The sequence below is a fragment of the Panthera leo genome, chromosome D4, assembly GCF_018350215.1.
Source record: "Panthera leo isolate Ple1 chromosome D4, P.leo_Ple1_pat1.1, whole genome shotgun sequence".
NCBI lineage: Eukaryota > Metazoa > Chordata > Mammalia > Carnivora > Felidae > Panthera > Panthera leo.
The window spans coordinates 82458256-82483799 of record NC_056691.1 but is presented as its reverse complement, the minus strand read 5'-3'; the positions used below and the strand labels follow the sequence as shown (position 1 = coordinate 82483799).

At 43.5% G+C, this 25544-nt stretch overlaps 1 protein-coding gene across 5 annotated transcripts in view; it reads left to right on the top strand.

Moving 5' to 3' along the window:
• DENND1A (DENN domain containing 1A) overlaps positions 1–25544 on the top strand; it is a 508975-nt gene that overhangs the window by 325755 nt on the left and 157676 nt on the right. For all 5 annotated transcript variants that reach the window (XM_042912620.1, XM_042912618.1, XM_042912619.1 and 2 more), the window contains one exon: positions 3845–3946. In XM_042912620.1, the coding sequence (XP_042768554.1) occupies positions 3845–3946 (102 nt within the window). The remainder of the gene's footprint in view (positions 1–3844; positions 3947–25544) is intronic.

Here is a 25544-nt window from a genome sequence, read left to right as displayed (position 1 = left end):
AAAATAATTGGAAGTAAAGATATCTCCCTCAAAGTCGAATTTGAGAGGGACACTTTTTAAGAAGTGGAAAGGAAATTCCACTTCTAGGAACCTGTCCTAAAGCCCAAGGCGTTATGCCTACAAATTTCATGACAATATCATATATAAAAATTACTTAAAAACCGGTGGTAACGGCCAACGGGAGGGGCTTGGTCGAGTTTGTTTCCACGAAGTGGAACATTTTGTAGCAATTAGCAGTGATCTTTACAAAGTTTTTAATGAAGTGGAGCATTCATATATTGTAATGAGAGAGAATCGGGAAGAAATATTAAGAACTATTTTAACTATATTTTTAAAAGTAGGGATTGAGATGAAAGGATATGGAAGGAGACATCAAAACACGATCTCCAAATGGAGGGATGAGCATCACTATACTTTCCTTTTTTGAAATTTTTTGTCTGTCCTTTTTTTTTTTTGAACAGACCCATGTGATTTTTATGATATAAAAGGCAAGTGTTTTTTTGTGTGTGTAAGAGAAAGCTCGGCGCTGAGAGGATCCATATAGCTTCATGCCCTACAGGTACTCGTTCTGAGGTCTGAGCAATTGGATTTGGGACGTCTTCAGAAATAGCGAGGCTTTCGAGTCAGAGCGGGTTCAAAAGTCAGCTCTGCCACTCACCAGCCGTGTGATTTGGGGCAGTTTATTTGACGTCTCCAAGCCCTATTTTCTCATCCCTACCACGGAGATGGTAGTATCTGCCTCCTGGCGTGGTCGGGATTCAGTGAGATTCAGTGAGCAGGCTCCCAGTAATGGTCTAGCTTCCTCCTCCACCAGCTCTTCCCACCCCCACCCCAGTTTGAAGGGTTTTGTGGGGCTGGTTTTGTGTGTGTGTGTGTTGACGAGGGAGGGTTTGGCCTTTCTTCATTGCTCTTGTTTCCTTGAGCCTTTCAGGGATAAGGCACCATCCGGCTGAGCTGGCCTCCGATTCTTTCCTTGGGAACACTGAGCTTCAGGAAGGCCCTTGAGTCTACGCCAGCCTCTTTGGAAGAGGCCTTGTTGCCAGGAGGGCAGCTTTGTCCTGTAAGAGGAAACTGTGCCGACCCAGCTCCTTGCCTGGAGCCTGGTGCTTGGGCATTTTGGTTACTAAGGGGACCCTGGCCTGCTAAGTCAGAAAAAAGGGCCAGGTTTTTTCCTCTTCTTCAGCCTGCTGCCATTGTTGAAAAAGTAAACACTCCACACAGCTTAACGGGCAGGCCCTCCAGTCAGGAGTGGGAAGAAATCAAAAGCCTGTTCCAGCCCAGGCCGCGGAGAGCCCACAAGGGCTGGTCTGTGCTGCTGGGGCCCCTCTGGGAACACAGAAACAACGCCCAATTCTGGTCCAGAATCAACATCCCTCTTGCTGGGCCTTTCAGCCCCTGAGGCTTCTCTCCAGTGGCCAAGCCCCCTGCCCCCTTCTGTTTGGGACTCTTGTAGAAGGTCAGATGAGACAGAAGAGGCAGTTCTGAGGTGCAGTGGCCCTCAGCGCAGTCCTCCAGGCCTGGAGTCCCCTGCTGAGTTTTGGGGTTCCTTGTGGCCTCTTCTCCAGTTCCATTTCTGGTGTTTCAGCTTTTGAGGTGAGAGCCCATTAGCCTCCAAGAAGGGACCAGACGGTTTTTGCCCTTAGGCCATTGGCACTACGGCGTTCAGACTTGCTGTAGCAGATGTGTGAATTATGAAAGTAATAATAACAAGCACTATTTATAAATCCTGTGTGCCTGGCACCGTGCACGTATTACCTCTACTCCCTCACAGCAGCCCGGGGGGCAGGGGTTAGAGGATGGTGGTCACAGTCATTGGACCAGTTTTACGGATGAGGTAGCCAAACTATAGCCACATAATCCGGGGCGAGCCACTTCACCTCTCTGAGCCTCAGTTTCTCATTCCTGCAAACGGGAATGGTGATACTTTGCCTCCAGCTACGTTGTTGACAATGAAAGAATGTGTGTGAGCTCCACGGGTGATATGAGTGAAAGAGATTGTTGCTGAGGCTATTTCTGTAACTTCCTGCCAGCACACTGCTAGGTCTTAAAGTTTTTGGACTGAAAAATGAGGTGGCAGTGGAGCCCCGGACAGTTCACCAGGAATCTTAACGTTCTCATCTGAAAAATGGGGGTTGTGCTTTATGAAACCCTGGTGATTTGTATTATTATCAAGGCTGTTTGCTGCCAAGTTTTTACTCTGTAAAAGTTTTAGTCTGTAATTAATGTTTGGAGGGGAGAATAAACTTGTAAGTAGGCAGGGAATCTTGTCTCTCCTCTGCGGTTCTCAGCCCATAGTGAGCACTTAGGAAATGTTGACGAATGGATTGAAAGGCTTGCGGGCTAGCCCCTGGTGGTGTGGAAAACTCAACAGCAAAAGGAGTTTGAGGCTCTTAGGTGTGTTAAGTGGAAGGGTTCCCGGACTCTGCCACCTGGGACCATTTTTCAACCCTAGGAGGCTTCTGACCAGCTCAGCTCCACCCTCCTGCTGGGAGGAATCTCAAAACGTTTACTTAGGTACCAGGCTGTGTCCTAGAGACTGGGGTTTAGCAGCCATCGGGATGGTCCAGGCCCATCACTAGGCTGTGCGGTTCTCTTCGATGAATTAGGAAAAGGCGTCTATCTCTTCTCTTCCACGGCCACCACCCCTGACCCAGACACACGGCTTAGCCGATTTCAGCCCCAGGTGGCTGGTGGGACGTCCCTGGGCAGTGCATACCTGCACGGTTATATTCAGTGCCTCAGAGAGTAGCTAATAAATTGATCGCTTATATATGTAAGGTGACTGTATGTCCCGTTGGATGTCTTCTGCCCTAGCATAATATGCCCTCTTTCACACCAACAAGCGTTCCAGTTTTGACCACAAATGATAAGGTCTTCCTAATTAACTGGGGCCAAGTGAGATAAAGACACAGTTGTGAAGTTCTAGACTCTAAAGGAATGAGCTTTGATATTGGACAGGAGAAGAGGGTTGAATGAGATTGGGAGCAGTGGGTAGGCGGGAGAAAAATGGAGGAGGATTCTAGCAGTGGGTGAATAGTGTGATTAAAAATTAAAAGCTCAAGCTACACATAATCTTGTACTTCTGGAGACTATGGAGAGCTGCTCCCAGAGGGTGGACCTTTCCTTTCTCCATATTTTACCTATCCCTTCTTCCCCGCACAAACACGCGCACCTAATAAGCACGTCTCCCTTATCTTTTCCATTACTGCGCCAGTAGAGTAATGGCTCATGGCCAGAGCCTCTGAGCCTTGACTGACTTGCTGGGTTTCTGTGGAAAATGGGACCCAACTGAAAGCGTGACCTCCCTACTCCGTGTTTAGGGGAAATGTTGACATGGTAACACCAGTCCATCTACCATATTCCATCCCAAGAATGGTAAGATCCAAAAGAGAGATGGGCAAGTGGCTTTTGGTAAGTGAGTGGAGACAGATTGAAGGGTGTCATTTGGGCTTAGCTGTACATCAGAATTCCTGCAGCCAGAGGTTTAGACTATAGCTCCTAGTGTTAAGAAAAGAAAAGAAAAGAAAAGATAAGAAAAAAAGTTGAGGTGTAAAGATCTCTCTTCCTAACCGTGTGACCTGAGCATATTAACTTAGTCATCTTCATTCTTGTGAAACCCTTTCCCTTGCTGGGACTTGGGGGGAATGTAGAGCCCCCAGAGTTTTTGTGACAGTTAAAAGGCCCAAGAGATGTGACTCACCTAGCATTGGGCCTGCCACAAAATGAGCCTTTGGCAAATGTCACTGTTCTTCCTTATTCCGCTTCCCCGGAGAGGGCCAGTGGAAATATCCGTGTCCTCATGGTGCTTCAATTATTTTTTCTTTCGGAATTTTTTTATTTGCAGAAAGTCAGAAACATGGCCCTGGATGATGTCGTGATCCTCAACGTGGACACCAACACCCTGGAAACTCCCTTTGATGACCTCCAGAGCCTCCCAAATGATGTGGTGGGTAATGAGCTCTTGAGGTCTGACTCCTGTGAGTTCGGGCAGTGGACATGAACATGACTTTCGAGAACGGAAAGGAGGGGAGACGGTCGTGGTTTTCCTCTGGCCTAAGAACTACAGTTTGTTTCTCTGCTGCGTCTGCCACCTTTGTCTCAGTGAAGGAAAGTTGGAGGGTGGTTCATTTTGTTTAGTTGCTTTGCTCTCATAACGTGCATCTGGGGGGCTGTGTAGTGATCCCAGCGTCTAGTCAGCTCCTCTTTGTGTGGGAGCCTCGGGGACTTGCGTCCCCTCTCCAGCATATTGCCGTATCCCGAGGACAGCACAGCTTCCCCTGAGCAACTCCGGAGGGCTTTCTGTGTGAGCAATATGGGACACTTCAGGTCTGTATGTCTTTCCTGGACCATCATCAAGCAGCCATTTTCCCATGTAGCAAGATATCTGCTGACAGTGCTCTGAATGTGGCTCTCTGTCCCATAAATCTTAAATACCTAACGTCTAGACAGATAGTGGGCTCTCTTTAGCAAAAGCAACCGGCTGCCACATTTGCCACGCCGACACCTGACCACCTACCTGTCTCAACGTTGCTACTCAGGCTGCCTCATGGGCAGCTGTGCGAAGCAGACCCAATCTCCCCCATCGTCCACAGGAATGAGGAGGACTGGGGCTCACTGGGAAATAGGGTTTTGATGTTTCTGGTGTGACCTCCATGGCTCTGTCTGCTGGAGGATCTATAAAGTTGTTCTGACTTCCAGGCTGAAGGGGGTAGATGTTCCCGGCCCCATGTGCTGACGTGGGATCGGGTCTGTGCTGCTGGGTTTGTGTCGTGGGAAGTGGAGCTCCATTCCTGCCGGAGGTCCCCGTGGCACTTTGGGGTTAGCTGTCTGGAAGAGATGCTGCTGTTTGTTGATGAACAACTTGCAACATGGTTTCAAACTCCTCTACTCTTTTTTGGGGAAGTCATTTGTGCTACATAAAGATGTTCTGGGGCACCTGGGTGGCTCAGTCAGTTGAGCGTCTGGCTCTTGATTTTGGCTCAGGTCATGATTCCGGGGTCACAGGATTGAGCCCTGTGTCCAGCTCTGCGCTGTGCGTGGAGCCTGCTTAAGAGTCTGTCTTCCCCACCTCCCGCCCCCACTCTGCTCCACTCCCCTGCTCTTGTGCGTGCTCTCTCTCTCTCTCTCTCTCTCTCTCAAACAAAATTTAAAAACCCACAAAATTTAAAGATGTTCCATTTGTAGTCTAATTAAACAATGGCTACCATTCATTGACTTCCTATGTGCTAAACTCTATGCTAAGAGCTCGTACTGACCCCTCATTTCCTCTTCACACTGCCCTGAGGAAGGCATTTTCCTTATTCCTGTTTCATGCCCAGAGCTAGAAAGAGGAGGAGCCAGGAAGTGAACCCAACTCCGTCTCTCCTGAGAGCTGCCAAGCCCCACATCCTCTCTAGGGGCCGTCTGCATTCAGGGATCGCATGCAGTTAGCATTATAGCCCAGTGGAGTAGGTGTTCTCTCCTTTACATAGGGCAGATGAACCTTAGAGAGCACATTCCCTGCTATAGGTCATATGACTGGCTGGGGCAGAGCTGAGATTGGACGGCACCAAAGCCCACACTGCCTCCTCTCCTTGTACCCTGCCCCCCGCCCCCTTCTGAGGCAAACAGATGGCAGAAGCAGGAAAAAGGAAAGGACCAGACACCATGAGGCTCTACCTATTTGTGTCAGGACAAGGTATGGGCTTGGGATCTCAGGGCCTCCTGACGATAGTTTGAATCATTGGTCCAAAGAATATGTGGCTTCCACCCTGGTTCCTTCCTAGGGAAAAGCTTTCCCCTTAATCCATGGGTGCCATAGGTATGGACCTGGCAGTTCCTGAGTGAATTTTGTAAGTGAGCCTGAGGTATCAGATGCTAGGAATGGCCAGGGGCCTGGGGCAGCCCAGAATGACTGGCTGATAGCTAGGAAACAGTGAGGTAGACTGGTCCCATCTGCTGTGTGCTGGCCCAGTGCTGGGCATCAAACAGCAAAGATGAAATAGATCTAGTCCTTTCCTTCAAAGAAGAAAGTAGGGGAAACAGATATGTAAAAAAAAAAAAAAAAAAAAAAAAAAAATATATATATATATATATATATACATATATATATATATAATATATATATATCACGATGTAGCATAATAGGGGTCACAAGGGAAATAGGAATCAGGCACAGAAGGGTCCAGGGATGACAAAATTTGGGAGACGGAAATAGAGGCTTCCTGAAGATGGCACATTCCAAGATGCTTTTTAAATGATCGTCGCAGTGGTCTCGGGGAACCAAAGGAATGTAGGCAAGTTATTTTTTTCTCTCTGAGCTCAGGCTCCCGTGTTGGAAGGAGGAGTGTGAGCCCTGTAGTTAGGATTGCTGTAGCAAATAAACAAGATGGTTATGTTCCTCAAATGCTTAGAACAGTGCTCACGTATTGTTAGTGTTCAATAAATGGTACCTGCATTTGTTTTTCATAAAATTGTTGTTAATCATTGCAGCCAGAGTTGGAGGACAGTTAGGTTCCCTAAAAGTCCTCTGCCTACACAAAAACGAGGTCTGTGGCAGGGTTGAGAACGTTCTACAACAGTATTCAGCATGGGGCTCCAGAGCCATGAAAGACTCCAAATAATGGATAGGGAATGTGGTCCGTAAGGCAATTGTGTTTCCGGGGAATGCATAGGTTTGATCCCATAAGGCTGTGTGAACTGTCACATCCTTGAGAGAAGAAACCACATGCTGTGCATCTTCGTGTCCCTTGCCTTCAGCACAGAGCCGGGACTTGCAGGGCACCGCCATGTCCACAGCTGACCTCACAATTTCCCCTTTGGTTGGAGGTGCTTGTTTGTGGCATCTGACAGATTCTGCTTCTTCAGCCGTTTGTCAAATTCTCTTCTCCCGTTCTCCCTCCACCACCTAATCCAGGCTCTTCGTTTTCTCCCCACACCATTAACCACCAGCCCGTGAACTTGCTCCTCTGACTCCAGCCTGTCCTCCTCTTGCACCAGAGCAGCCTTTCCAAAAATAAATTTAACTGCATTTCCCTCTTAAAACTACTCCATTAATGAACATAATTAAAAAACAGAAACAAACAAGCGAAAAACAAAACGAAACAAAAACCCATTACCTCTCAGTGCCTATAGCTTAGAGGCGAATTCCTTTTGTTGGCTTTGAAATCAGACAGACGCGTCTTTCAATCCTGGCTTCTCCACGTACTAACCGTGTGATCTTGATCAAAATTACTTAGGCTCTCTGAGCCTTAGTTTCCTCATAGGTTGTTGTGGGAATTGAAGGTAATGTATATAATATATGTAAAACATACATCCTATGAGTGTGATAGATGGTAGTTAGTGATGATGATTATGGATGATGATTTATGGATATTTACGATGAGCATGGCATTCAGGGTCCTCTTTCATATTCTGACTCTCCTGGGTGTTTTTCTGATAGCTTTAGCTCTCTCCCTTCCCAGCTCCAAACTCCATACATAATTGGAACTGTTACTAGTTCTGCAAACCTTGCATGTTATTTTATAACTTCAAACTTTGCATATAGTCCCCCACCCCCCGCCCCCAATGTCCTGCCCCACCCGCCAATCTCCTACTCAATCTTCAAGACTTACTCTAAATGTAAAACTATAAAAATCTTCCCTGGAGCACTTGGCTGGCTCAGTTGGTAGAGCATGTGACTCTTAATCTCAGGGTCGTGAGTTCAAGCCCCACATGGGATGTGGAGCCTACTTAAATAAATAAAGAAGTAAGTAAGTAAGTAAGTAAGTAAGTAAATAAATAAATAAATAAAACCTTTCGTCACCTCTACAGGTCATTTCACTATATCTTTCTCTTTGTGTTCACAGCCCCTTGTATAATTGTGTAATTATACTTGTGTAATTATACGTCTCACCCAACAGTATAATTGAGTATATACTTCTGGCTTTTCCTGTGAATTGTGACTTCTTTAAAGGCAGGAGTCAGGTTTTATTCATCTTTGTTTCCCAGAGATGCAGCAGCCACTGAATAGATAGGTAGAAGGGCAGAAGGGACACATGGATTGGGTTATTTTGGTAGATGAAATCTTGCAAAATGTGGCACCCGTGCTGGAAATTTTACTAAAGGAGGCCTCTGTCCCGCTTCTAGCCATGATGGAATAATTGAAACTGGCTTTAGCCTCCCACCATTAACAACTACAACTCTGGACAATTTTAAAAAACAGTGGTTTTCACATGTTAGACAACAGGCCGTGCAGGACTTCGATTCCTGAGAGAAAGGAAGCAAGTGAGGTGAGGCCTGCCATTCCCCTGGCTTTTTGCCTTGAGGCATTTCTGGACCATGGTGCCAGGAGGGGATCCCCAGCAAAGCACACCAGTTTTGCTGAGTCGAGGGGTCAGAAAGCTGAGCTTAAGGGCGAGATGGTTTAAATTTGTGGGTCAGAGTACCGGACTGGAAGAAGGCACTCATCACAAGAGCTCCAGAAATCTGACTCAAGTCCTCTTGACTAATGTGCTAAAGACTGACCTGCCCCTGTGTAGGGTGGAGCTCACACAGACTCTCGCTCACACAGGCTCTGACCAGCCAGAGTAAGATCTTGCTGTTCAATGAGGACAGTCGTTAGAGACCGCCGGAGACCATGCCTTGGTAGGACTCTAAGTTCGCTCTAGAGTAAGGATTCTTTTAGCCTGGCCCTAACCAAGGTTAAAAGCAAGCCTTGAGAAGCATAATCTCTCTTGTTTAATCTGAGTACCAGTTACGTGGGCAGGAATTCATTCATCAAGCTGAACACCAATGTTATGTGTGTGTTGTATATTTAAACTTCAGTAAAAGTTTTAAAACTATTTCTTTAAAAAGAAAAGGCCTTGAAAGGTTCAACCTCATATGCAGGGAATTTAACTTCCCATCAAAATAAACTATAACTCTCTTTAAAAGAAGACAGTAGGGGCACCTGGCTGACTCAGTCACTGGAGCATCCACTCTTGATCTCAGGTTTGTGAGTTCAGACTCTATGTTGGGTGTAGAGATTACTTTAAAGACAAAAAAGCCAATAAAATCCATATACAACAATGTAACATTCACAGTATCTGGCAACCTATTTTAAATATATGAGAAGTGTTGAGATCAGAAGAAATGTAGCCCATAACAAAGAGAAAAATCAGTAAAGAAACAAGCTCAGAAATGGTGGAATTAGACAAAGGTCTTGAGATGTAAAGGATTATAAATCAATATGCTCGTGAATTTAAAGGAAGACCTGAACTATTTGAGAAGAGAAATAGAAAATATAAAAAGAATGAAAAGGTACTTGTAGAGGTGAAAAACAGAATACCTGGAATGAAAATTTCATTGATAGGATTAAGAGGATATTAGACACCACAGCATAAAAGATCAATGAACTTAAAAACATAGGAATAAAAACTACCCACTGTGAGGCAGAGAAAGGGAAAACACTGGAAAAGATTAATAGACCCTCTAGGACCCATAGCACAATATTAAGAGGATTAAAATGCTTATCATCCTAGAAGGAGAGGAAGGTGGGGAAAGACAGAAGAAAAAATATTTAAAGAAATTATAGCATTTTTCTTTACTTTTGATGAACATTGTAAATTCAGAGTTCCAAGAAGCTCAAGGAACCTCAAGCATAGTAGATCCACACAAAACCAGAGCCCAGAATGATAATTACTCAGAACCACTGATAAAAACAAAGGCTTAACATTAGCTGGAGAAAGAAGACACATTACGTAAAAGGAAGAAGTAATGACTGAAGACTACTTATAAGAAACTACATAAGCCAGAAGGTAATGGAATGACATTTTTAAAGTAATGAAGGGAAATTTTTATCAACCTAGAAATCTATATCCTTCAACAGGATGAAAATATCCTGCAAAATTGAAGACAAAATTTAAGACCTTTTCAGATGAATAAAGTGAGAGAAAAATCACTGTCAGCAAACACTACGAGAAATATTAAAGGAAGTTCTTCAGATAAAAGAAAAGTGAAACCATTGAGAAACTTCAACAATAAAGGAGGGAAGAGTGCCAGAAATAGTTAATATGTGGGTAAATGTAAGAGACTTCTTTCGTCATTTTTTGTATCCAAAAAAAAATTTTTTTGACGTTTATTCATTTTTTTTTTTAATTTTTTTTTTTTAACGTTTATTTATTTTTGGGACAGAGAGAGACAGAGCATGAATGGGGAAGGGGGAGAGAGAGAGGGAGACACAGAATCGGAAGCAGGCTCCAGGCTCTGAGCCATCAGCCCAGAGCCCGACGCGGGGCTCGAACTCACGAACCGCGAGATCGTGACCTGAGCCGAAGTCGGACGCTCAACCGACTGAGCCACCCAGGCGCCCCACGTTTATTCATTTTTGAGAGACAGAATGCAAGCAGGGGTGGTGAAAAGAGAGAGGGAGACACGGAATCCGAAGCAGGCTCCAGGCTCTGAGGTGTCAGCACAGAGCCCGACGTGGGGGCTCGAACCCACAGACCGCGAGATCACGACCTGAGCCGAAGTCGGACGCTTAACCAACTGAGCCACCTAAGTGCCCCTAGACTTCTTTCTTCATTTTTAATTTCTATAAATGATAACTTGAGTATTTAAATTAAAAAATACTAACGTATTGTGTGTTGTAACATGGGTAGAAGTGAAATGAAATGTATGGCAGCGGTAACAACAGAGGACAGTGTGTAGGTGGAGAAAGGAAGCATACAGTTTTCAGATTCTTAAATTCTATGTAAAATGGTATGACATTGTTTGAAGGTAGACTCTTCAGTTAAAGATGTATACCGTAAACCTTAGAGGAGCCGCTAAGGGGGAAAACAAGATGTACAGCCAATAAGCCAATATTGAAGATCCAAACCATTTAGAGGGAGGGGGAAGGATGATGGAACCAAACACAGAGGGAACAAGTAGAAAAGTTAGCAAGATGAGAGATTGACCCACTATATTGATTATTGCATTAAATGTACATTGTCTAAATATTCCAATTAAAGGAGAGTAATTATATAAATAATCAAGACCCAATGGGATGCTGTCCACAAGAATTTCATCTCAAAGAGTCAGCCAGATGAAAAGTAAAAGCATGGGAAAGGTACACCATGCAAATACCAGCCAATAGAGAGTTGGTGGGAGATGAGAGGCAAATGTTGCTCATAGAAGAGTTCCAAATATCTGTAGATACTGTCCTCTCAGGAGAAGGAGCTTAATCGTCCCCACCCCACCCCACCCCACCCCACCCCACCCCCTGCAACACACATACACTTGAGTGGGGGCTGGACTTACTTCCAAGAAACAGAGTCTGTAAAGGGAGAAAGTGTAACTTGAATGGACAGATGTCAAGCACTTCTTCAAGTGATCAAGTTTAATGTCACCAGTGATGTTGTGTGAAGATTATGTAACCTTGATATGATGAGAAGGATACATGACCTCTCAGGCATTCTTTCCAAAAACCCAAATAATGACAAAAAACTTCAGTTAACCGAAAATTGCGGGATATCTTATAACATACCTGACTAGTACTTTTCAAAACTGTCAAGGCCAGGGGCACCTTGGGTGGCTCAGTTGGTTGAGTGTCTGACTCTTAGTTTCGGCTCAGGTCATGATCCCACGGTCGTAGGTTTGAGTGTGGAGCCTGCCTAAGTTTCACTCTCTCTTTCCCTCTCCCCCATTCATGTGTGTCTCTCTCTTTCCCTAAAATAAAATTTGAAAAGCTGTCAAGGTCATAAAAAGCATAGGAAAGCCTGAGGAACTGTCACAGACCAGAGAAGACTGAAGAGAAATGACAAACTAAATACAAGGTGGAATTCTGGATTGGATACTGGGATAGAAAAAGAACACTACTGGAAAAATTGGTGAAATCACAATGAGGTTTAGAGTTTAGTTAATAATGTGTTAGTTTTGACAAATGTGCTCTAGTAATATAAGATCTATTAGGGAAACAAACCGTGGAGTGTATAGGTACTCCCTGTAGTATCTTTGCAACTTTTCTGGAAGTATAAAAATATTGCAAAATAAAAAGGATATTTAAAAAAGTTTTTTTAACGTTTATTCATTTTGTGAGAGAGAGAGAGAGAGAGCGAGCGAGCATGAGTGGGGGAGGGGCAGAGAGAGAGGGAGACACAGAATCCGAAACAGGCTCCAGGCTCTGAGCTGTCAGCACAGAGCCTGACGCAGGGCTCGACCCCACGGACTGTGAGATCATGACCTGAACCGAAGTTGGATGCTTAACTGACTGAGCCACCCAGGTGCCCCAAAAGGATATTTTTTAAAAAGGAAATAAGAGAGTTTTATAAAGAACTCTGTGCCTATAATTTTGATAAATTAGATAATCAAATTCTTTGAATACACAAATTACCAAAAGTTACTCAATAAGAAATAGAAAACAGAAAAAGTAGCACTATTTCTATTAAATAAATTTGAATTTGTAATTAAAACTTTCCCACAGAGAAAATTCCAGTGCCAGATAGTTTGGTTAATTCTATCATGCATTTAAGGAAGAACAAATAGCACCTTACACTAACCTTTTTGAGAAAATAAAGGGGAAAGGAACAGCTCCCGCCTTATTTTCGGAGGTTAGCATTACTCTGACATGAAAAGCACATGAAGAATCTACAAGAAAAGTGCTGGCCAATATGCCTCATAAATACAGATGTAAAAATCTTTAACAAAATTTTGACGAATTGAATACAATCTATAAAAAGGCTAATACCTCATAGAACCACATATTTTAGGAAAAATTCAACCCCTCTCATGTTAAGAGCTCTTTACAAACGAGGTTTCCTCATTGTGATCAAGAGCATCTTGGAAAAACCTACAGCTAACATCTTACTTACTGATGAAAGAATGAATGCTTTTTCCTCTCAGAATGACAACCAAAAGAATGTCTGCTCTTCCCATTTCTATTCAGCAATGTACTAGTGGTTCTAACCAGCTTTGCTAAGACAAGGAAGAAAAAAAGGACGAAGTAAAATCGTCTTTTTTTCAGATATGATCATGTGTATGGAAGATCCTAAGGAGTCTTGTAAATTAATTTAGCAAGCACGTAGGATAAGGTCAGTATACAAGAGCTAAATATATTTCTATATAGTGGTGATAAGCAGTTGAAAAGTGAAAAATTTTAAGTGCCATTTAAAATGGCACACAAAATATTGAGGAATAAATTTAACAAAACATGTGAGATTTGTATACTAAAAGCTATAAAATATTTCTGAGAAAAAAACCTAAAAGACCTAAACAAATGGAGAGATATTCCATATTTTCGATTGGAAGACTCCATATTTTAAAGATGTTAATTTTCCCTGAATTGATCTATAGATTCAATATATTCCCAACCCAAATTCCAGATGGCTTAAAAAAAAAAAAAAAAAAAACTTGACAAGCTAATTCTAAAATGTATATGAATATGCGAAAGATCTAGAATAGCCAAAACAATGTTGAAAAAGAACAAAGTTGTAGGACTTACATTGCCTCCTTTTGAGACTTACTATAAAATTACAATAAGTGTACATATATAGTTCGATAGAACAGAATAAATATTTCAGAATTAGACCCAACTGATCTCCAACAAATATGCCAAAGTAATTTAATAGAGAGATGATAGGTTTTTCAACAAATGTTACCAGAGCAACTGGATATCCACAGAGAAACAAAATGAATCTACTTTTACCTCACGTAAATTCTAGTTCAAAATGGATTCTGGACGTAAATATAGAAGCAAAAACTATAAAATGAGCAGAAGAAAATAGAGGAGGAAATCTTCATGAGCTTGGGGTAGGCAAAGATTTCGTAGACATAGAAGGCACGCATCATAAAAGCAAAAGCAATCAATCAAACCTAATAAAAGTAAAAACTTACCCTCTTCAAAAGACATCATTGAAAAAATGAAGAGGCAAACCATAGCCTGAGAGAAAATATTCTCCCTACCTATATATGAAAATGGGTTTTTATCCAGGTTATATGAAGAAGTCTTAAACCCTGTAATAAGGAGATAGCCCAGTTAAACTTGAAGAGACACTTAACAGTAAAAGATCTTCAAATGGCCAATGAATACGCAAACACATGCTCCTTGAAGGAGCAGGTTAATATTACAGTGAGTGTACCACCATATACCCACTGGTACAACCCAAATAAAATGACTACAGTTCTTATAAATGTGTATGTTAAACATAGGTTTACTATTTGACCAACTATTTCATTCCTAAGTATTCACCCAAGAAAATTAAAACTTATGTGCACACAAATATCTGTATGTGCATGTCTTCAGCGGCTTTGTTCATAATCGCCAAAAACTGAAACAACCCAGGTGTCCGTCACCTGGTGATTGTATAAACAGTGATATACTTATGGAATACTACTCAGCAACAAAAAGAAACAACTGATCTGCCCGACAACATAGACGAATCTGAAATACCTAACACTGAGTAAAAGAAGCCAGATGTAAGAGAATATACTATATGATTTTATTTATATAGAATTCTAGAAGAGCAAAAGCTAGTCTTTGGTGGATGAAAGCAGACCAGTGGTTGCCTTGGGCTGGGTTGGAGAAGGCAAGGAGTGACTGACAAGGGCACCAGGGCACATTTTGGGGTGAAGAAAGCATTCTGTGTCTTGATTTTGGTGGTGGTTACACGGGTCCATACATTTGTCACAACTCCTCCAGCTGTACTTTCTATGCATTCTGTCATACATCAGTTATGACTTATGTTCATTTTTAAAAACGAGAGGACTTGGAAATAAATTTAAAAAGGAGGCTCCAATATCGAGTTGCTTTCAGAACATCACTCTTGATTTTCATGTGATCTATGAACACGGGGAAAGGGGTAACTTGGGAGGTAGGGTGGTTCTGGCTTTCTAGTAGGTACCTAGATAGTTTCGTCTCAACTTCTGTAATCTTACGTCTGTTATCTTTTTCTACCTTAAAAAAAAAAAAAAAAAAAAAGGAAGAAAAACAGGTTGACCAGGTTAATGCTATTGTATTTTGCTGGGTTCCATGAGACTTGCAGATTTGCCGTTCTCACTGACAATATTGTATTGTTCCCCAGCTGTGGATTTTAGAGGAGGAATGTTGCAAAGATAGTACGTCTCTTATTGATTTCCACGCCTGTTTATAGACTTCATGTTTATCTCAAGCCCATGTGGATGCTGAGAACAGAAACATAATGTCCCCTCCCTCCACAGCCATTTAACGAAACACTCTTCATCTGTTTCTCTCCTAAATTTTAAATAACATCTCTTGTTCCTTCAAGAGCATTAAGTAAGTATAGGCTGCTTGGCCAGTACATAGTTTGGAGAGCTTTTAAAAAGCTTGATAAAAGGGAACTCAAATTCTTCCAGGCTTCCAGTGATGTGGACGTACCACATTTTATTACTGGGGAACAAGATTTCCCATGGCTCAGTTAGGGCCTTTTTTTTTAATATTCTTTGGCCTGAAATTTGTAGGCTTTTGTGTAAGCAAATGTATGTGGAGGCCTTTACTGTCTGCTTACTCTTTTCCTTTTTTCACTCCATGCTTTTTGTAGCCTGAGTGATGCTCTTTTATAACAGGCTTTGTTATATCATGATATATTTAAATAGGACGTTAAGATGTGTATTCTTTTTTTGACTCAATAATTCGACTTCTAAGATTTTTTTTCTGGTAAATACTTCTAAATGGAGAAAGCCACCTAACCAAATAGCATTGTTGATGTTTTGTTAACCAAAGTTGGAAGCAACCTTAATATCCAAAATTAGGAGGAGTAATTAAGGTAATGTATCCATTTGCTATTCAGTGGAGTGCACCCTACAGTCATTAAAAATGATGGTTATGAAGACTGTGGGCAACACAGGGAATGCTAAAGATGCAACTTAGTGGAAAAAAAGCAGAATAAATGACACATCTACTATGAGACAATGAAGAAAAATAGCCATATACACAGAAGTAAAAGATTTTTAAAAGATCTCCCAAATTGCCAGCAGTAGGGTGTTAAGATAGTAAAGCTGTGGGGCACCTGGGTGGCTCAGTCGGTTAAGTGTCCGACTTCGGCTCAGGTCATGATCTCACACTTTGTGAGTTCGAGCCCCGCGTTGGGCACTTGCTGACAGCTTAGAGCCTGGAGCCTGCTTCGGATTCCTTGTCTCCCTCGCTCTCTGCTCCTCCCCTGCTCATGCTCTGTCTCTCTCCCCTTCAAAAATAAATAAACATTTAAAAAAAAAAAAAAGGTAGTAAAGCTATGAGTTAACATTTTTCTCTATTTTTCTAAATTTTCTATAATATTATCACCAGGTTTATGATAGAAAAATCATCTTTCTTCCCCTCATCTGAAACACTTGAATGTTTGGGCTTTGGGCTTCCTGGTTGGTATGTCTTCAGGTGTCTACCTATCACCATTCACCCCTCATGCTTTTAAGTCCTTGTCTGTAGGACTCTGTTCTGTGTTGGCCACTCTCCTTGACGGTGTCCACTCCATGACTTGTAAATTTCATACAGCGAGGGCAGGAGCATCCTGACCCAGTGGGCCTTGCCCTGAGTGTGTGCGTACGATTTGTCAACAATCAAGTATTTTATGGGGGTTTATGGGACTTCATTAAAGATGCTGGAGCAGGAGCACTGTGGGACATCAGAAGAGACCTCAGCAATAAACCGCAACTCCAAGCTTTGGAATGCAGTAAATGTTTAAAAGACTTCCTTCCTTTCATTACTGAATTTTACTTTACTTTTATACCAGTAAAGAGTTGTGTTTTATTGGTTGAAATTTCTTGATTCCGTTTCCCCAGGTCTGTTTAAAAGCTACATTTTATCTTTGAGGATGTTTGGCTCGTGGTAGAGGAAGGGCTGCCAGCGGATTCAATTAACTGGCAGAGCTCACAGATATTGTACATGGGTTTCTTTTTTTCTCCTTTTTCACAACTGCTACATAAACACAGCTGGGTTTAATATTTGTCGTAACAAAGATTTAACTTGAATCCTTGTACTCTGGGTAATTAACGCTTGGAATCTCGGCTACTTTTTCGTCCGTCCGTTTGTAATCCTCTGCATTTCTTTACTCTGGCTATCCAGATAATGAAGTGCGCTCCTCTAGGTCTTTGCCCTGCCTTAAAACTGCTTAATATTTGGCCGTTCCCACTAGAGAGCAGATGCTTTTCTTTGCAAGAATTGAATTTCTGTCAGCTCTTTTATGCATCATGTGTTTGGAACTGTAAGTGGATCAAGTTGTTCATCACAGCAGGGACACTGTGAAACACATCTATTATACACACTTCCCACCCCCCCCCCCTTCCTGTTTTTTTTCTCCCCCGAGGAGGTGGAGATGCCCAGATCCCATTGGAAGATATCTCACTCTGTGGGGATGTATCCATGTGATCTACCATGGATCCGGCCTGGCTGCATCCCTGAGCGTGGAAATCTACATCCATCCAGCCCAGGATTGTTGCTGAGACAAATCCCGCTTTTATCTTTGTAAACACCGTGCACTTCATTAACTCCCAAATACACACCGAGTTTGGGTCACTAAATAAACCCACCGGGTTTAGCATAGCATAATGAGTGACATTTCAGTAATTGATGCCCTAGAAAATGTTAATTGTGAGTCCGCTATTTTATTTTTATGCTACAGTAGTGGCTAGGGTTGTTTTGGCTTTGGAGTGGAGTTGTATGGAAAAATAGTCACCATCTATGAGGCTCCTACTCTGTGCCAGGCACTGTGCTAGAGGCTCAGAAAATGTTGACATTTAATCTGGGTAACAGTTCTGAAACAAATGTGGTGGTGGTGGGGGGGGTACTTTGCCCCTTTTTTATAGATGAAGAGAAGAGGTTAAGTCACCAGCAAATAGCCAGCATCTAAAGCAGAATTTGACCCCAGACTAAATCAGCACACTTTTGGGTATTGTACCTTCATGCTCAGGGTTTGCTAGACATACATTCATTCATTGGTCAGTCAACGCACTGATTCATTACACATGCATGTTACATGCTGCGGTCCTTCCATTTGAGTTGCCTCATTCTTCCTCAAGTCCAAAAGCCAGTTGGCTTTTAGCAACCAAGCACCTTTGTATCCATCCATCTAAATCTGAGCTGCTGGTGGTACTTGGAATTATTTATTTAGTTTTGCTTTTTCCATCAGAGCTCAGTGTGAATATAATCCAACTTCCCCAAGCAATGGTACCGTGTTCTTACAGTTTTCATTTTGAGAATTTCCATCCCTAGATTTAGCTTTGAACTGATGGCTAAAGATTCCCAGTCTGAGTAGTTTCGTTTGTCAACATCGCTTTGAAAGGCAGGAGTCTTGATGATGTTCCTGCTGTGATATACTCATCTTTTAGGTCTCATATAGTGGTGGTGAGGGCAAAAGTGCCTTTTGGTACATTTTTAATAGATATCATTCAATTTGCAGGAGTCATTCTGAGACGTTCACATGTCTGACTGAAATACCGCTGATCTATAGAATTAATTATAGTTAAATGGATAGATGGCTTTTGCCCATGAAGAACGTCATTAATCTCTTGATCAACATTTTTAGTTATGATTAACTTTAGTCTTCCTGCAAATACTTCAAATTAGAACCAGGCATTAGTGTCCTGGTTCATTAAAAATAGACCAACCCCTTTATTTTTGATTTGCAGTCCATTTTGTTGTTGAAAGATGTTGGCATTTAAAAAAAAATCGGCAGAGAATATGTTGTAAAAAAAAAAAAAAAACATGTAACTTCCCTTTTGCAAGTGTGTATCTGTTTTTTCAAAGGTAACTTACATTTGTATTTTGTGCCTTGTGTTTGCAAGAGAATGGTTCTTGGTTTATTCATGTTGACAACTGAAAAGCCTTAGACCTAATTAAAAGAATTTCCACGAGCACCTTTACTGAACCATTTCATTACGCGGCACTGCACAGATTGCATTGTGAAACATGGTGATAGTTTAAATCTGACCTTTAAACCTAAACTGCCAGAAGTATGGGGGAGAAAACCCTTCTTTTAAAATACTCCCCGGATGCATGTATATATATAGGCATACTCGCATGCACATATTTGGTTAGAAATAATCCCTTTATTGAATGACCACCTAATAATATAAATACACATTTACTCAGAGCTCAGCTCTTGCTTGTAGCCTCCTTTAGCTTGGGCAGGATTTTCAGCTGCATTAATTGTGTGTGTGTGTGTGTGTGTGTGTGTGTGTGTGTGTGTGTGTGTTAAAGCTAAATTGTTTTATAGGGAAAACAAAGACAATTTCACTTCCTCTGGGCAAAAAAAAAAGGGGGGGGGGCTTTTGGAAGAAGAAGAAGATTACAAATAGGTAGAAGAATGCAAAGTTGTTGCTTCTGTTTTTCAGTTTAAAATGCCGGGGTACTTAGATTCAATGCATGAGGTTGGGGGGCTGGAGGGCTCTAGTATGTGGTGCACTATTGTTAGGCAGATAGTGGAAATGGGCCTTTTTGTTTCAAAATTCTACTTTTTTACTCCAAGAGTGGCATTTTAAGGACTTGATAGTTTTTAAGATGCTCAACAAAGCCATTATAGCGTATAGTGAAGTAGCCATTCACATAATGAAAATTGATCCTTTTGTCTAACAAAAACTGCTTAGATTGTAAGGCTTGCCTCTAACTTTCTGACTTAATGCTCAACCAGTGAGATGTCAGGAGAGAGACAGAGGGGAGCAGCAGCCTGGGCCCCGAGGGTCATAGCCAGCTCCTGCTTGGAGCTCCACGTAACTAGCACGGTCTCCACTCCCCCATGGAGAACCAGGATCTTTGAGGGGAAAATGGGATGCAGAAGAAGCAATTAAAGCCAACTGAGGTCAAGGTACAACCATGTTCTCAAGAAAGAAACAGAAAAACAAGGAATGAGAGGAAGCAATAATGGAGATAGATTTAAGTTGGGGAAGAAATAAACCAGTATCAAGGACAAATCTAATTTGCTGGTCTTAAGAAATCCTGGCAGCAGTGAGAATCCATGAAGTTGCACAGACTTGGAGTAAGACAGACCTGGGCTTGACTTTGGTCTGGCCATGTGACATGGTGCTGTGGCTCACTTTCCTTATCTATATAGTGGGGATAACCATGCCTGTCTAGCCCAGTTGTAATGTTTTTTTTTTTTAATTTTTTTTAACGTTTATTTATTTTTGAGACAGAGACAGAGTATGAACAGGGGAGGGGCAGAGAGAGAGGGAGACACAGAATCTGAAACAGGCTCCAGGCTCTGAGCGGTCAGCACAGAGGCCGACGCGGGGCTCGAACTCACGGACTGTGAGATCACGACCTGAGCCGAAGTCGGACGCTTAACCGACCAAGCCACCCAGGCGCCCCCAGTTGTAACGTTTTTAATACAATGCTGGGTATGAAAACACCTGCCATGGTGTTTGGTACCTAGTCAGGGGCTTGATAAATACTAATTCCTCTTCCTTTCTCCTAATGAATTCCTGGTTTCAGACAGTAGGGTGGGATTGCCTTTACACATCAAGACTTTGTGCTTCAAATTTGAGGCAAGAACGAAGGCATTGGTAGATACACTGCCATTTTTCATTGCCCATGTGAAGGTAGTAGAGGGAGCCAATGTATCTGTGTCCCTGAAAATAGGAAAACAAGGCAATAGTTCCTTCTCTCCTCTCCAGACCCAGGCATTGCCCGGGGGATCTTATAGCAGCCTTGATATCTAGTCTGTTCAGGAAAGGAAAAATCAATGTGGCTTGGTCCTTACAGGCCATTTAAAAAAAAAAATTGTTTTTTAATGTTTATTTGTTTTTGAGAGAGAGAAACAGAGTGTGAGCAAGGGAGGAGCAGAGAGAGAGGGAGACACAGAATCTGAAGCAAGCTCCAGGCTCTGAGCTGTCAGCGCAGAGCCCGATGTGGGGCTCAAACTCCTGAACCAGGAGATCATGACCTGAGCTGAAGTCAGACGCTTAACCAACTGAGCCACCCAGGAGCCCCCTTACAGGCCATTTTTAAAGGGAGAAAGAAAGTGTGATTCTAGTGCCTCTTTCCAGGTGCTGCTGGATGTCTGGGCAAAACAAAAAAATCTTTTAACTTCATTTCTTTTATTTATTTATCTATCTATCTATCTATCTATCTATTTATTTATTTATTTTTGAGACAGAGAGAGACAGAGCACGAACGGGGGAGGGTCAGAGAGAGAGGGAGACACAGAATCCGAAACAGGCTCCAGGCTCTGAGCTGTCAGCACAGAGCCCAACGTGGGGCTCGAACTCACAAGACCACAAGATCATGACCTGAGTCGAAGTCGGACGCCTAACCGACTGAGCCACCCAGGCGCCCCCTTTTGACTTCATTTCTAACACTGGGCAGTTAAGGCGAGAAGTGGGGCCCCTTGCACAGGCTACCTGAGTCAGACTTTTTAAAACTCTCTGCTTGAAGTGTTGTGCCAGCCCTGAGGATGGTCATGGTTCCTGCCTTCCTAGAATGTCCAGCCTAATAGAAAAGAGACATTTATGGGATTGTTGCAACATGCACCATTTCACATTGAAGGAACGGTGCAAGGAGAGTATGTGACAGGGAACCTTGGTCTACTCTGAGTGGTCAGACCCAGGAAGTGATTATATTTGAGCTGAGACCTGGAAGATGACGGGTCGTTGTTCAGTACGGTAGCCACTATTCGCCTGTGGCTATTTAAATTTTAATTGATTACAATGGAATAAGATAAAAACTTCAGTTCCTCAATCACACCAGGAGCATTTCGAGCACTCAGTTGCAGCTACCACAGCAGACGACACAGGCAATAAATTATTGGCAGACGGGCCTATTGGACAGCGCTGGGTTGTGGGCAAGGGGGTCATGGTGTTGGGAGCACTCCGGAGGACCAGGCCCACCAGAGGTCTTGGGGTGCACGAGAGGCCAGTGTGACCGGAGTCCAGAGGGTGGACGCCATGGAGGGGATACAGAGCCTCGAATCTGAGAGAGGCTGAGGCCAATCACCCCGGGCCTTGCAGGCCAGGCTAGGACTTTAGTCTTTATCCTCCAAGCAGTGGGGATGCTACCGAAAGATCCTAACAATCAGAAGTGCATAAAATAGAAAGTGAAAGCATCCCTGCATAGTTCATGCTTGATACGTGGCGCTTTCGATTTTTGCCATATATATTGCTCAGCAACTTGCGTTTTTCACCGTCTGGCAGTATTTTGTAGATCCCTTTTCCTGTCAGAAGTGGATAGGAGCGTCTTAGAGGGGGGTAGGTGAATCGTGGGCCGTCTTTATCTCCACCTTCCTGCCTCCCCGCCCACAAGTTGCAACCGAGTAATAACAAAATAAATCCGGGGCGCCTGGGTGGGTCCGTTGATTAAGCGTCCGACTTCGGCTCAGGTCATGATCTCACAGTTCGTGAGTTCGAGCCCTGCGTTGGGTTCTGTGCTGACAGCGCGGAGCCTGGAGCCCACTTCGAGTTCTGTGTCTCCTCCTTTCTCTGCCCTTCCCCCGCTCACACACTGTCTGTCTGTCTCTCTCTCTCTCTCTCTCAAAAATAAGTAAACATTAAAAAAAGTAAACTAAAATAAAAAGAAACCTGTATCTGTTGAGCGCTGATAAGTTATCTTCATTCTGGTGGGGAAGAAGATATGTAAAAATACTGGTTATTCAGAAAGCTAAATATGAGGATGATGATATATACCACCCGAGAGCCCCTTTTGGAGTAGCAGCAAGCTGCCTGTGGCTCTTCTGGGGGAGCCTGACTACAGACAGCTCTCCTGCACTGGGTCCTGGCCATCCGCACCTGTTCCCGGCACATCTCCAGCATGGGGCCTGCGAAGATTAGGATCAATGGAAGGAGTAAGCTACTGTGCCCTAAGAAAGAGGTATTTGTTCTGACAGAGGGTGTCACAGAAAGGGGCTTTTTTTTTTTTTAATGAAAGGATTTTGTTCAAGAATAGGATAAAGAATATCCCAGGCTTAGGGGTGGTTTGGAGACCTCTGAAATTCAGTAGAAGGCAGCGTTGGAAATGGAGCTTGAGCCGAGCCCATAGAGGGCCTTGAATATTGTGCTAAGAAATTTGGACTTTGATTATGTGAGCACTATAGAGCCACCAAAAATTAAAAAATTGTTTTCAACGTTTATTTATTTTTGAGAGAGAGAGAGAGAGACTGAGACAGAGCGCAAACACAGGAGAGTCAGAGAGAGAGGGAGACACAGAATCTGAAGCAGGCTCCGGGCTCTGAGCTGTCAGCACAGAACCCAACATGGGGCTCGAACCCAAGAACCACAAGATCATGACCTGAGCCAAAGTCAGAGGCTTAACCGACTGAGCCACCCAGCACCACTGGAGCCATCAAAAATTTTAGAGGAAGGGAGTGATATGATGTAGCCTCTTGTTTTAGAAAGGCAAGTTCACGCAAAGGTTGTCTTAGACCAGGGTGAAAATAGAAGGGCCACCACTTGAAAGATGGTTGCAATAGTCCAGGTAAAAGAGGAAGCATGAATACCAAAGCAAATTAGGCTATCCGCTATATCCACTATCCATTTTACGCCCATTATATTGTAATCTTCACAACGTAAGTAGGTTGCAGATACGTCATTTTACAGCAAAGGAAATGGAAGCTCAGAAAGGTTAAGAAAGTAGGAAAGCCAGGTTTCTGATCTTAAAATTAGGTGAGTCAGGCTGCCCTGCCACCTGAGGAGTGCATGGGGACAGAGAAGCAGGTGAAATCAAGATCTGTGAGGTAGAGCCTTCAGTGACCAGGTGAAACAAGAACACGGTGCGGGGGCGGGGGGTGAGGGTGGGGTGGGAAATACTGCTTTTGTCGTTGCACATGTTGCATTTACAGTGTTAAGGCTGGGCTGGCTGTCCGCCTCGACTGCTTCAGCATCCGGAGGTTCGTTTTCCCTGCAGTTCCGGCTGCATCCAAGCGGTGGCTTTCTGCAGAAGGGGAATGGATGGGTAGCTGTTTCTCCCCCAGTCCTTCCCGACTGAGACCAGGTTCTTGTAGTGATCAGTCTGCTTGAAGAATGTGATCCTAGACTTTCCTCCAAGCAGAATGGCTCAGCCCCTGGAAATGCCACTTAGGATATCAAAACATTCTTTCGCCTGTTCCTTCATGTAGCAGCAAGGGCTGAATGGTTACACCAGCCAAGCACTGCTGGCCCTTCTGGGAACTCAGTCGAGCAGGAGACGTGGTAGCCGCAGTTCACCTCTGCGGTCCAAGCGGCCTCAGCAGGGTGTCATTAACCCTGTTTTAGGGGTCAGGGAAGGCTTTGCAGATGAGGGGACATCTGGATTCCCTCTTTTCCCTTAACCCAGGGCAATCTTTCATTTGACCATTAAGGAAAAATACCTCATTTAAATTCTTTATTATAAAAGGAACATATGCTTTTTAATAAAGGATAATCAAAACAATCAAAAGTGCATAAAACGGAAAACAAAAGCATCCCTGCATACTTAAAGTTTGATACATGGCATTTTAGATTTTTACTACATATATAAGCATATATATATGTATATGCATATATAAATTTTTAAATGATTCATGCTGTATATATTGCTCTGCAACTTTCATTTTTCCTCCCACTTGGCAGTATTTGGTGGACATCTTTTCACATCAGTTCAACTGCTATCACATACTTCTTAGCAGTTATGCAATATTTCGTTGTGAGGATGTGGTATAATTTACTTCCTTGGCCCCCGTTTATGGGCATCTGGATGCTCTCTCAGAGGGTGAATAGATGTTCACAAAAAGGACAGGAAGGGACAAGAGACCACGCTGTCTGAGTAGTCACCGTGTGTATGGGCTGGAGAGTGGTGTAGGCTTCTGGATAGTAATTCACTACCCGTCCAATATATGTTAAGTGGGGCTGAGGGAAGTGAGGCCAGTTGAGCAGAGCGTCAACAACGACTCTTGAGACATTGCGATGTTTTTCTGCAGGCGGTGATGGCCAAGGGCGGGGGCGTTGAAGGATTTTGACGGAGGGATTGAAGTGACTGGATTCGTATGTTTCTGACATTACTGGGACAGCTGTGGGTGGGTGGCACTGAGGGGACACTGGAGACCGAGAGCTCGTCTAGGAAGCTACTCCACCAGTCTGGGCCAGAGAGGGTGGGTGGAGCTGGATGGCACAGTGCCCTGGTCATGGGCACGGAGAGGAGAGGGCGGATTTGGGACCTGTTTGGGGTGGTGCTGGTAAGATATGGAGGGTGGTAGTGGGTGAGGAAGGAGAAGTGTGGAATCTAACATCTGCCTCTGGCCCTGGAAAAGAGGAGCTGGGTGACACTGCAGTGACCAAGATGGGATGCGGGGCGGGGTGGGGGGAGAAGCTGATGCATTCGATTCAGTATCCTCTTCTGTTTGTCTTCCTCCCGATACCTCATTAAAGGAGGAAGCCATCCTCATCAGCATTTCCATCACCCCCAGATTATGCCCAGCGAACCCCGATGTTAATGATTTGACCAGAACCCCCGCGAGTACTCCCGGCAAGTTCAGTTTTAGATGTATGACTGTGGGTTATGTTAAGCCTTCGTCGGCCCTCGCTTTTATTTAAAGGACAAAATGCTATCACCGGTTATCAGATGCACATATGCTTGAAGTTTCCAAGTTGGAAGTGCTGACAGCAGCTTCTCCATGTTGCCGGGTGAGGAGAGGTCTTCCGAAGTCTTGGCCTAAGTGGTCACGGGGGCAGCGAGAGCC